This window comes from Octopus bimaculoides, chromosome 4 (assembly GCF_046866305.1).
Source record: "Octopus bimaculoides isolate indiv1 chromosome 4, ASM4686630v1, whole genome shotgun sequence".
Taxonomy (NCBI): Eukaryota; Metazoa; Mollusca; class Cephalopoda; order Octopoda; family Octopodidae; genus Octopus; species Octopus bimaculoides.
The window spans coordinates 130,482,387-130,494,886 of record NC_142931.1 but is presented as its reverse complement, the minus strand read 5'-3'; the positions used below and the strand labels follow the sequence as shown (position 1 = coordinate 130,494,886).

Genomic DNA, 12,500 nt, shown 5'->3' with positions numbered 1-12,500 from the left:
TTTTTTCGGGTTCAAAAAACAAAGTAGTAATCCAAACGATAGGGATTGTCGGAACTGATACAGCATCGAAAGACATGTATACGGCACCTGTTCCGTCTCTGTCCGTTCTGAGTTCAAATTCCGCCTCCAGTCACCTGAAATGATTCTACTTCTGTTAGGAGCTGATAACATGACGAGGCGAAAGAAAATTTTACACTGTATTAGTTGCCAGCAAGATGGTGAAAATCTGTTGATGCCAGACCAAACGGGGGATGTAAAGTAGCTGGTGTTTTTATTTTAAAATTTTAATATCACGTTTTATTTTCTTTACTTTTGGCACTGGTGGGGTAGAATATTAAAATATTTATTTTAAAATGTTATCTTAGAATTTAAAAACGAAATACACACTCTGTTAAAAGCTTGCACCAGAGTATATATTACATATACTGTTCGCGTGTATGAAAATGATAAACAATGTATTTCATTTTGAAATTCCTAGATAACATTTTGAGATAATCGTTTTAATATTCTTGCCGTCCAATGCCAAAAGTAAAGAAGAAAAGTAAAATTTATTTATGAAATGGCAATCAACCAGGGTAAATGGAGAGCGCTTTCATGTGTTAATCTGCCGTCTGAAAATATATGGTGATATCGTTTGTATATTGGATGGATGGTATCAACAAATCTCCTTCCTGCAAAATTGCTGGCTTTGCACCTAAATCGGAAACCATTATTAAAATGAGCCGAAGCTGGCACAATCCCTAGAACGTCGGAGAAATGTCTTGCATTGTTTCTTAGGAGTCTTTACATTCTGACTTTAATTCCTAGAAAGGTCGACTTTGCTTTCATCCTTTCGGGGTCGATAAAATAAGTACCAGTTGCCAGTGTATATAGGTCCCAGCTCTGTCGTGTTTGTGAATTATTATTATTATTATTATTATTGAGTGAGAGAGCAGCGCATACCATGAAAATAACACGGGTAAGTACCAGTTGCCAGTGTATATAGGTCCCAGCTCTGTCGTGTCTGTGAATTATTACTATTATTATTATTGAGTGAGAGAGCAGCGCATACCATGAAAATAACACGGGTAAAATGTATGAAGCCCAATATACCCATTATGACTACCCGTTTGTTAAGGGTATACCAGGCTCGTTTGTGAGAGCAGTCGAGTTTATTTCAGATATTCTCATTTTAAAAATCATCTCTAGCTAATCGTTGAGAGGAGGTTGGTGTTGTCTTGGCGGAGGTTTGCGCTCTGTGAATGCTCATCATCATCATTATTATTATTATTATTATTATTATTATTATTATTGTTGTTGTTGTTGTTGTTGTTGTTGTTATTATTATTATTATTATTATTATTATTATTATTATTATTATTATTATTATTATTATTATTATTATTATTATTATTATTATTATTATTATTATTATTATTATTATTATTATTATTATTATTATTATTATTATTATTATTATTATTATTATTATAATACACCCATGTGTATACGTGTGCCCATGTAGCTATGTGTAAAAGAGTGTGTAAGTAGTTTTATTCTCTTATTTTGTTATTTTACTGACGCAAATACATAAGCATTTATATGAGCAGACGCGAACACAAAGCTATTCAATTTATGCAACATAGCCTATTAATTCATTCATCATACATCCCATACATACATACATACATACATAGTACGAATGTATCGTTTTTATTGTTTATTTTATCTGCAAGGGAGGAGAAATATCTTGTTAGGAATGCATTGCATAGTCGTAAATGAAGTACTACATCAATTAATCTTTATATATCTATTTCATTTCATGTTTTTGTTTTTATCATGTTTTTCTCCTTGTCTCCGTATTCTTTCTGTTGAAGAGCGTAGCTCGAAACGTCAAAGACTTTCCGTATTCCCGAGCGTCATACTAATATATCCTTTTGTTATTTACACCACCTGTCCTCGTCTGTTGTTATTATTTGTATATATATATATATATATATATATATATATATATATATATATATATATATATATATATATATATATATATATATATATATATATATATATATATATATATATATATATATATATATATATATATATATATATATATATATATATATGTGTGTGTGTGTGTGTGTGTGTGTGTGTGTGTGTGTGTGTGTGTGTGTGGAGGCGCAATGGCCAAGTGGTTAGGGCAGCGGACTCGCGGTCATGGGATCGCGGTTTCGATTCCCAGACCGGGCGTTGTGAGTGTTTATTGAGCGAAAACACCTAAAGCTCCACGAGGCTCCGGTCGATAAATTAAGTACCAGTCGACTATTCCCCTCCTCAAAATTACTTGTTTTGTGCCAAAATTTGAAACCAGTATTAGTCATGTCCAAGGCGGCAAACTAGCAAAATGTTTCACGTTCTGAGTTCAAATTCCGCCGAGGTCGACTTTACCTTTCATTCTTTCTGTGTTGATAAAAGACGTACCAGTTCAGCATTGGGGTGGATGTAATCGACTTAACCTCTCAACCAAAATTTCTGGCCTTGTGCTAAAATTTGATATCAATATTAGTAGTTTCCATATTGTATGGGATGTACTCAGGGAACCTGCGGGGATTATAAAGTTGCATCTTGTTCATAATTCCTAGCTCAGAATTACCAAGACTCTGTATAAAAGTGAGATTACTTTTGTTCTCCATCATCACATTGTTAATACATCCAGCTAAAACTCTTTGTATTTGTTTATTTTTTCAATTTGTATGTATGCAAGATTAATATCTGATTGTATAGTGACTTTTAATATCTATAGTAGGTAATTATTACTAGAAATTCAAGCACAATATCAAGCGTATTGTCACCGGTAATTCTATCAGTAATCATGATATGCTAGTCATGGTTTATCACAGGCTTTGGAGCATATTTCTCTCTTTCAGTATTGATTTTTGTTTGTGTCTTTGCGTACTGTGTATGAAAATTATTGGCCAACGTGATTATGTCGTGATGCATAATCCGATTTATTTAATATTGGATATTGAGTTCAGGGCATAAATATAAACTACAAAGCCTAAGTTTCACGTTTCTTTAGAACTGAAAAATATTTGTGATGGTTTGATATATTGACAGGTTTTTTTTCCGTACTATTACAACACTTTCTTTTGTACACCCTTAACACAATACACTTCTACACACTTAATAAATCTCCACGCATACGTTTATGTTCCAGAGATCTGAAAGACTGGTTATGCAAAAGTTCGCCTATCGATGCTTTTCTTAATAAAAATAAGCATTGATATTATTCACTTTGCTCGAGAACACAACGCACCGCCCGATCTGGGAATTTAAAACTACGATCTCGCAATCATGAATGTTACATCCTAACCACTAGGCCACACAGTGGAGACGCAATGGCCTAGTGGTTAGGGCAGCGGACTCGCGGTCATAGGATCGCGGTTTGAGTGAAAACACCTAAAGCTCCACGAGGCTCCGGCAGGAGATGGTGGTGAACCCTGCTGTACTCTTTCACCACAACTTTCTCTCATCCTTACTTCCTGTTTCTGTTGTGCCTGTATTTCAAAGGGTCAGCCTTGTCACACTGTGTCACGCTGAATATCTCCGAGAACTACGTTAAAAGTACACGTATCTGTGGAGTGCTCAGCCATTTGCACGTTAATTTCACGAGTAGGCTGTTCCGTTGATCGGATCAGCTGGGACCCTCGACGTCGTAAGCGACGGAGTGGCAACCACTAGGCCAGCTACACGAATTCACTTTCATCCATTCGGGTCGATAAAATAAACTACCTTCACGCACTTGGGTTGATGTAACTAACTTACTCTTCCCCTCAAAACTGCTGACCTTGTACCAAAATTAGAAAGAGTTATTATTCACCAGTAGTTTCGAAGCTGCTGGTATGCCAGCCGAACTGTCTTCCTCTCGATTGTCAAGTTATTGTAATGTCCCAACTGAAGAATAGAAGAAATGTTTGGCAGATTCTGGTAATCTTTGACTAAACACATTAGTACACGTTGAGTAAACTGATAAGAGTTGTTTCTTCAGTGCAATGTCATATTGCATTGCTATTTACTTAAGCGTTCTCTCTCCACTTCTGTAATGTATGTGGCACTACAGCCGGCTGACATTTCCTTTTCGTTGATACATTCCAAAGACAGCGAAAGCTTGCTTCTTTTGCAGAAATGTTATTTCTAGTCTACTCATTTGCAGCTTCACATCCTCCTCATCATCATCATCATCATCATCATCATCGCCATCCCCCCTCCTCATTATCATCATCACCACCAACGCCATCACCACCAATGTCCTCCTCTTCTTCTTCCTCCTCTTCTTCCTCCTCTTCTTCCTCCTCTTCTTCCTCCTCTTCTTCCACCTCTTCTTCCTCCCCCTCTTCTTCCTCTTCTTCCTCCTCTTCTTCTTCCTCTTCTTCCTCCTCCTCCTCTTCTTCCTCCTCTTCTTCTTCCTCTTCTTCCTCCTCTTCTTCTTCCTCCTCCTCCTCTTCTTCCTCCTCTTCTTCTTCCTCTTCTTCCTCCTCCTCTTCTTCCTCCTCTTCTTCTTCCTCTTCTTCCTCCTCTTCTTCTTCCTCTTCTTCCTCCTCCTCCTCTTCTTCCTCCTCCTTTTCTCCCTCCTCTTCCTCCTCTTCTTCCCCTTCTTCTTCCTCCCCTTCTTCCTCCTCTTCTTCTTCCTCCTCTACTTCTTCCTCCTCCTCTTCTTCCTCCACTTCTTCCTCCACTTCTTCTTCCTCCTCTTCTTCTTCCTCCTCCTCTTCTACTTCTTCCTCCTCCTCTTCCTCCTCCTCCTCCTCCTCCTCTTCTTCCTCCTCTTCTTCCTCCTCTTCTTCCACCTCTTCTTCCACCTCTTCTTCCTCCCCCTCTTCCTCCTCCTTTTCTTCCTCCTCTTCTTCTTCCTCTTCTTCCTCCTCCTCCTCTTCTTCTTCCTCTTCTTCCTCCTCCTCCTCTTCTTCTTCCTCTTCTTCCTCCTCCTCCTCTTCTTCCTCCTCTTCTTCTTCCTCTTCTTCCTCCTCCTCCTCTTCTTCCTCCTCTTCTTCCTCCTCTTCTTCCTCCTCTTCTTCTTCCTCTTCTTCCTCCTCCTCCTCTTCTTCCTCCTCTTCTTCTTCCTCTTCCTCCTCCTCCTCCCCTTCTTCCTCCTCCTTTTCTCCCTCCTCTTCCTCCTCCTCCTCCCCTTCTTCCTCCTCCTTTTCTCCCTCCTCTTCCTCCTCTTCTTCCCCTTCTTCCTCCTCCCCTTCTTCCTCCTCTTCTTCTTCCTCCTTTACTTCTTTCTCCTCCTCTTCCTCCTCCTCTTCTTCCTCCACTTCTTCCTCCACTTCTTCTTCCTCCTCTTCTTCTTCCTCCTCCTCTTCTACTTCTTCCTCCTCCTCTTCCTCCTCCTCCTCCTCCTCCTCTTCTTCCTCCTCTTCTTCCACTTCTTCTTCCTCCTCCTCCTCATCATCATCAGCAGCATCACTACCACTATCCTCCTCCCACTTCTCATTATCATCATCATCATCATCATCATCATCATCTTCATCATCCTCACGACGACCACCATAATGATTACCACCACCATCACGATCATCCTGATCATCATTATCAACATCAATTATTTTTAAACGTATCAAAGTTTCACGTTTATAAAATCACCATAGCCTTGCCTTCATCTTTTATATTTACCCCAAAAATAAAAAATTATTTCCTCTATATTCAAGGCCATTTTCACATAGAGCATGACACACAATATCTGTAACTCTTACATTCGCATCTCCGTTGGACTGTCTCTCAATCAGTTGATTCTTTTTGGTGTGGTTCCCAGTGTTACCATGACGACAGAAACCACTTTCGGTCTCATTATTTGAAATTTCTCAACTTGTCTGGTGTTGACACTTCACAATATTTACCGGGTGCCGTTTCCTTCAGCTCTGCATGGTAATTTTCTACCTTGATAATGTTCTGTCTGTCTGTCTGTCTGTCTGTCTGTCTGTCTGTCTGTCTGTCTGTCTGTCTGTCTGTCTGTCTGTCTCTCTCTCTCTCTCTCTCTCTCTCTCTCTCTCTCTCTCTCTCTCACATACACATACACACACATACATTATGTTTTGATAATACTGAATGTCCGGAATGCGGACAACTTTGGTTTGAATTTACATCTTTTATCTTTTATATTTCAATTGCTCCCATCATTGGACTGCGGCCATGCTAGGGCACCGCCTTGAGGAGTGTAGTCGAACACTTGTTTTCTTTTTTTCAATCTGATACTTATTCTATCTTTCCATTTTGCGGAACCGCTATGCTACAAAGATGTAAATAAACCAGCACCAGTTGTTAAGCAGTAGGGGACAAACACACACACATACACACAGGTACACACACATACAAACACACACACACACACACACACACACACATATATATATCCGACGGCTTCCACACAGTTTCCGTTTACCAAATTTACACACAAGGCATTGGTCGCCTCGTGGCTATATTAGCAGAGGCTTGCTCAAGGTTCCCCGCAGTGGGACTGAACCCGAAACCAAGAAGTTGCAAAGAGAGCTTTTTAACCGCACAGCCATGCCTGTTTGAATTTACATAGTTTTTGTGCTCTATATTTTAGATACATTTAGTTTCCTTACCACAATAACATGATCAGTTTGCACTGAGAAATCCAAGAAAAACAAATGACCCCGTAATACTAATTTTTCAATAACAACTACCGTCTAATACCATTTCATTCCGCTTCTACTTTGATTCACATTTTCTAGTAACGTCACAAAGTATCGCTTACCATATACCACCGTGTATTCTTTTATATAATTCTTTGTGCGATCATTATATATTTACCGATTACATTATTGACTCTCGTAATTGCTACACATCCGAAACAGTAATTTGTTAAGTTCCATAATCATTGGCATGATAACGGTATCTGTTTCTCTCTTCAGTCCTCCATATTTCATCTAAGCCCCTTGTGAACTCCTGTTATGTCTTCTATTTGCTTGGCAAGAAGCCCGTGTAATACATTTCCTTTGTAGTTCAGTTGTCTAAGTTATTATTTTTTCGGTAATTTTCTTTTCTGTGTCTTCGTTTTCGTGATTGATCTTTGTGTTGCAACTCATGAAAGCTTTCCCTCTCCTTTCTTGAAAACTATCTCTAGTCATACAACTATTCTCAAGTGTACTGTGTCCTTTACACTGTATATGCCTATCCCTTTGATGCATGCATGCATGCATGCATGTATGTATGTATGTATGTATGTATGTATGTAGGTTATACTATATACATGTGCATATATATGAATGTATTACATATATATATATATATATATACACACACACACACACATGCATACACGCGTATATATATGTGTATACACACACACTGTGTGTATTCACATATATATACACATTGTGGAGGCGCAATGACCCAGTGGTTAGGGCAGCGGACTCGCAGTCATAGGATCGCGGTTTCGATTCCCATACCGGGTGTTATGAGTGTTTATTGAGCGAAAACACCTAAAGCTCCACGAGGCTCCGGCAGGGGATGGTGGCGAACCCTGCTGTACTCTTTCATCACAACTTTCTCTCACTCTTACTTCCTGTTTCTGTTGTGCCTGTAATTCAAAAGGGTCAGCCTTGTCACACTGTGTCACGCTGAATATCCCCGAGAACTACGTTAAGGGTACATGTGTCTGTGGAGTGCTCAGCCACTTGTACGTTAATTTCACGAGCAGGCTGTTCCGTTGATCGGATCAACTGGAACCCTCGTCGTCGCAACCGACGGAGTGCCAACAACAACACACACACACATATGACATATGTACATATGTTTATACACGCATACACACACACTCCTCCCTATACACACACACACTCCTCCCTATATACACACACACTCCTCCCTATATACACACAGACAGATCAACAGACGCATATGTTAATGTTTGTTTTTATGTTCAGTTATGGTAAAAACAATTTTACATTAATTTGAAGTTACTCTATACTTTTGTAGAGTACAAATTATTGTTAAACAAAATTATTGACAGCGACTTCGAAGTTTCGGCCAATTCTTCGAAGTCACTGTCAATATTATTCTCATTTTAAAAATAATTATATTTGCGCATATGTATGTGTGTGTGTGTATGTGTGCGTGCGAGGGGTATGTATGTATGTATGTATGTATGTATGTATGTATGTATGTATGTATGTATGTATGTATGTCTGTCTATCTATCTATCTATCTATCTATCTATCTATCTATCTATCTATCTATCTATCTATCTATCTGTATATATATATATATATATATATATATATATATATATATATATATATATATATATATATATATATATATATATATATATATATATATGTCAAATCAACTTCTTATTGAATGTCAGTAACCTTATATATAATTTGCTGACGTCGCTGTATAGGTACAATCTGTGATGCATTATTAATAGCTTGTTTTTGATATCTTTTCACTTCATAGAGTTTGTTTTTCTATTTACAAAAGAAAAGCTGAAGAATATATCAATAATGGCATCGCTCAGGTGCCCAGTCTTTTAATATTTTTCCCTCCTTGTTGTTTTGTTCGTATGATCTTCCTGACCGTCATCTTGTATTCCTCTTCGGTTTTTTCATTTACATCTACTTTATTCTATCAATCTGATGTACGCTCAGATGTCAGTCTTCTTCACCTTTTCCTTCTCTTTGTAAAAAAAGATATTGTGCATTTGATAATGAAATGTTTCACGGCACTATTCTATATCAAACTGTATCTAAGAATCGATCCTTTTGTTGCTTCTAAAATAAATTATGAAATTGTCCATGAATGATTGATTCTTTCATTATTTTGGTTCCTTGATTTTTCACTTTCATAATACGAAAAGACAGCGATATAAACGATAACATATAGAAGCGGCGAATATTTATCTTCTTCGAAAATAACACTTTGAATCTCAATTTCATTCAAGGATACTTGAACATATGTCAAATCAACTTCTTATTGAATGTCAGTAACCTTTTGTTATTGTGGATTTCTAACCTTTTCAGTTACCGAAGGAAACTTTGTGGAGCTGAAGAAGTTAAAGTAGGTGAGAACTGTTTATAACAATGATAGTATTATAAGAGAAGCTAACCCCTGGACTGAGGAATAGTTATATTTTGGACAAAAGCATGAAAGATACAAATAAAAACCTCATCACCGGTACAACAAATATGAAAAAGTAATCAGTAGTGATAGTAGCTTCTTCGATTTCTCTTTTGGGGGACCCATTAAATCATTTACATATTTACAAAAGTATCAAATATATCAATAGAAAACGTATTGCCCTGACTACGCTGTCCTTCATTTTCTGTCTTGTTCTGACCAAGGAATTTCACGTGTGTGTCTAGTCTTTGCCCTACTTTTGAAAATCCTGTGTGTGTGTGTGTATGTGTGTGTGTGAGAGAGAGAGTGAAAGAGAGAGAGAGAGAGAGAGAGAGAGGGAGAGAGAAAGAGAGAGAGAGAGAGGGAGAGAGAAAGAGAGCGGAAGAGATAGGGTGTGTGTGTGTGTGTGTGAGTATGTGTGTGTGTGAATGTGTGTGATTTTGTGAGAGTGCACACGCATATTTATGTTTGCGCTTATATTCTCCAAACTTGAGCATTTTGTTGTAATGTTTATGTGAGTGTGTATGTGTGTACGCGATTACTGAGAGGCAATTGTAATTCTGATTTGTATAAGTTTTTGTTGTTGTTGATTATAGAACAGGGCAGCTCTGAGGAAGTATTCTTACGAACAAATTTATCACAAACATGATCAGACCCTCCTTTTTTTTTTCAACCATTACGTATTTAGGACTACGTTACGCTACGTGCTCTCTCAATTTTAATATGGTAGAGTATGATTTGAGAATGATTTGGCTGTTATTGTACTTTGATGGAAATTTATCAATTTTCTTCTGTGATCTTTCTCTTTTGCGTATAAAACAAACAAAAAAAACCTACCATTTTCTTCTTCTTCTTCTTCTTCTTCTTCTTCTTCTTCTTCTTCTTCTTCTTCTTCTTCTTCTTCTTCTTCTTCTTCTTCTACCACTACCACTACACACGCACACACATACACATATATACGTTTCATGAATTCTCCTTATAATTTTATGTTTCATCTTGTTTTAATACAGGGTATTGTCAGCACATCCACCGAGCTGGAAATGAAGTCATACTTGTCCACTGCATGGATTCATCAGATAGTAAGTATACATACATTACTATATAGCATTATATAACAGTCCTCATTGTTTTTGCTCTGATCGACCAGAACTTTGATCAAAGCCATTTTAGTCGCAACCATCCCAACTATTCTGTTTTTCAATAATATTTCTGTTCTCTTTCCTTTTTTAAAGCAGTACTCTTTGCTTGTTTTTTTTTTTGTTTTTGCTTTTACTGGCTGCTGGCCATCTGTTTCCTATACATTCTATTCTCAGTGGTCTATTCACGCACAAACACAATTAAAATGAATAAAAATTTTGGCTGGAGGTATATTGAGATTGCTTACAATTTTGAGATATAACATACTACTAATTGAACAGCAAGGCTGATGATTGTTTGCAAAAATCGCTTCGAAGTCTTTCAAAGAAATGTCTGTGACAATAGACAATTGTTTCTTCATAATAAATTATTTGTTAGGGTAGAGCAGAAGTGCAAGTTCTTCAACCTAATGAAGGTAAAATAATTTTTTTCTCTTTTAGATAAGAATAATGAAGTAAATTTCTTGATTTCAAATTCAAATTTCTAATTTCGCCTCACGCTGTGAGGAGATTGTTACCTCCCGTTATATCAACGATCATCACAAGGGCGTTGCGTGTGTTTCAAATAAATAATATGATACATAAATTTCAGTCCTTTACATTTCATAATCAGTCGTGTTCTCTGTGTAATCAATCTTATCGATTCTTTCCTTGTATTTTATTTATACTTTCGATAATAATTAGAATAAAATTGATTAAAATCTTATTGTAGATTGAATCAGTCAGGCACAACATAAAATGTATATTAATGATACACTTTGAACTATTTCTTATAAAATATTCAAACTATTTTTGCATTGTTTCTGAAATTTGAAATACGAATATAACTTTTTTTTATCAGCTTCTGATGCTTCTGTGAGGCTTGGAAGAGAAGAACAGATGCTTGAACTGGAGAAAGGATTTATTGATAAAATGTCTACATTTGGAGTAAGTTGTTCAATTTTGACTTCACAGAATATTTCTTGATTTTTCATGAAGAATTTTCTTTGGTTACATATCTTCTGGCTGGAATAATGTTTTAAACAGAGCTTTAATTCTGGTATCTTGCTAAGAGTGTACCTGTTAACTTTGTAGAATTCACCTAGTTGCCGCTCTTTTAGTATGTCTATGCAAGTAATACTTCCAATGATAAAGGGGCCTATATTTGTTGCCCGTTTTTATCTTGACAACTAAAGGCTGCACACATCCTACAAAAATTTTACTTCTCCTCTCCCGACCCCATACAGTTCAGGGTTCAATCTCATAGCCCCTTAGGCTAATATTTTAGTCAATTGACTTGACTTGCCTAGTTTCTTGTGAATAAACCTTAATGAAAAGAAAATTGGGGAAGCCAGCCATTTGTCCACCCCACCACACGTTTATATGTTCCATTGATGTATATTAGTAAAAAAATGTACAGGTCAGCGAGAAAACCGATAAATTGGTACATTCGAGCAAGAATGTTTCTGGTATTTATTTCGCACGATGTTCCCTTGTCTCTGTCACCATTGGAAATATTGGGAACCAATGATTTGTTATTTGGAAACTCGTAAATAATAATAGCATTGTTCGCAAAATGGAAACCATAAAACAAAACAAAGATAACTGCAAAACCTGCTTCGACCACTTTAGCCCAAGGCTAACAGAACTGATGATGTACTTATTATTATTCTGAAGTAGTGTAAGCCAAAGATTACTCTTATCTTAAAAAGAACTCTTCAAACCTTCTATATCTGCAGAAATGTATAGAAACACAGTACAATTTGTCCATTCTTTAAAGAGTTAACTTTTCTGTCTCTGCCAACTATTGATCCTTTGATCGATTATTCTAATTTCGAACACTGAGATAAAGATGCTCATAAATAGTCGCCTACTGTGTTACTTTGAATCATTCTCTTTTCCCTTTTCTCTGTTGTTGCCTTGACATACATAAAACATTTATTTGATTGTGTCTGACCTGACAACATCCAAAACTAAGATAAACTCTTATGGATTCCAATGCTCTGTTGCATTATGACTGGCGGGCTGGTCTGATCCATAATCTATCAACATATTTGTATCTTAGTATATTCTGTCACAGTTTTCTTCTCTTCTTTAGTGACCCATTTATTAGATCTAACCAGAAAATATTTATATTTTCCTTCCCTTGCTCTCTACATACATATCTTACGTTTGTGTGATCACAATGAACAGAAACTTTAGAAAAATCCTTTAATAGAGTTATGACAAAGAACAAACAAACTCCATCATTACACATATCAA

General features: G+C 36.8%; 1 protein-coding gene across 2 annotated transcripts in view; it reads left to right on the top strand.

Moving 5' to 3' along the window:
• The window catches only part of LOC106868633 (uncharacterized), a 167,104-nt gene that overhangs the window by 127,571 nt on the left and 27,033 nt on the right, over positions 1-12,500 (top strand). For both annotated transcript variants that reach the window (XM_052967484.2, XM_014913982.3), the window contains exons 2-3: positions 10,134-10,202; positions 11,101-11,186. In XM_052967484.2, coding sequence (XP_052823444.1) covers positions 10,134-10,202; positions 11,101-11,186 — 155 coding nt within the window. The remainder of the gene's footprint in view (positions 1-10,133; positions 10,203-11,100; positions 11,187-12,500) is intronic.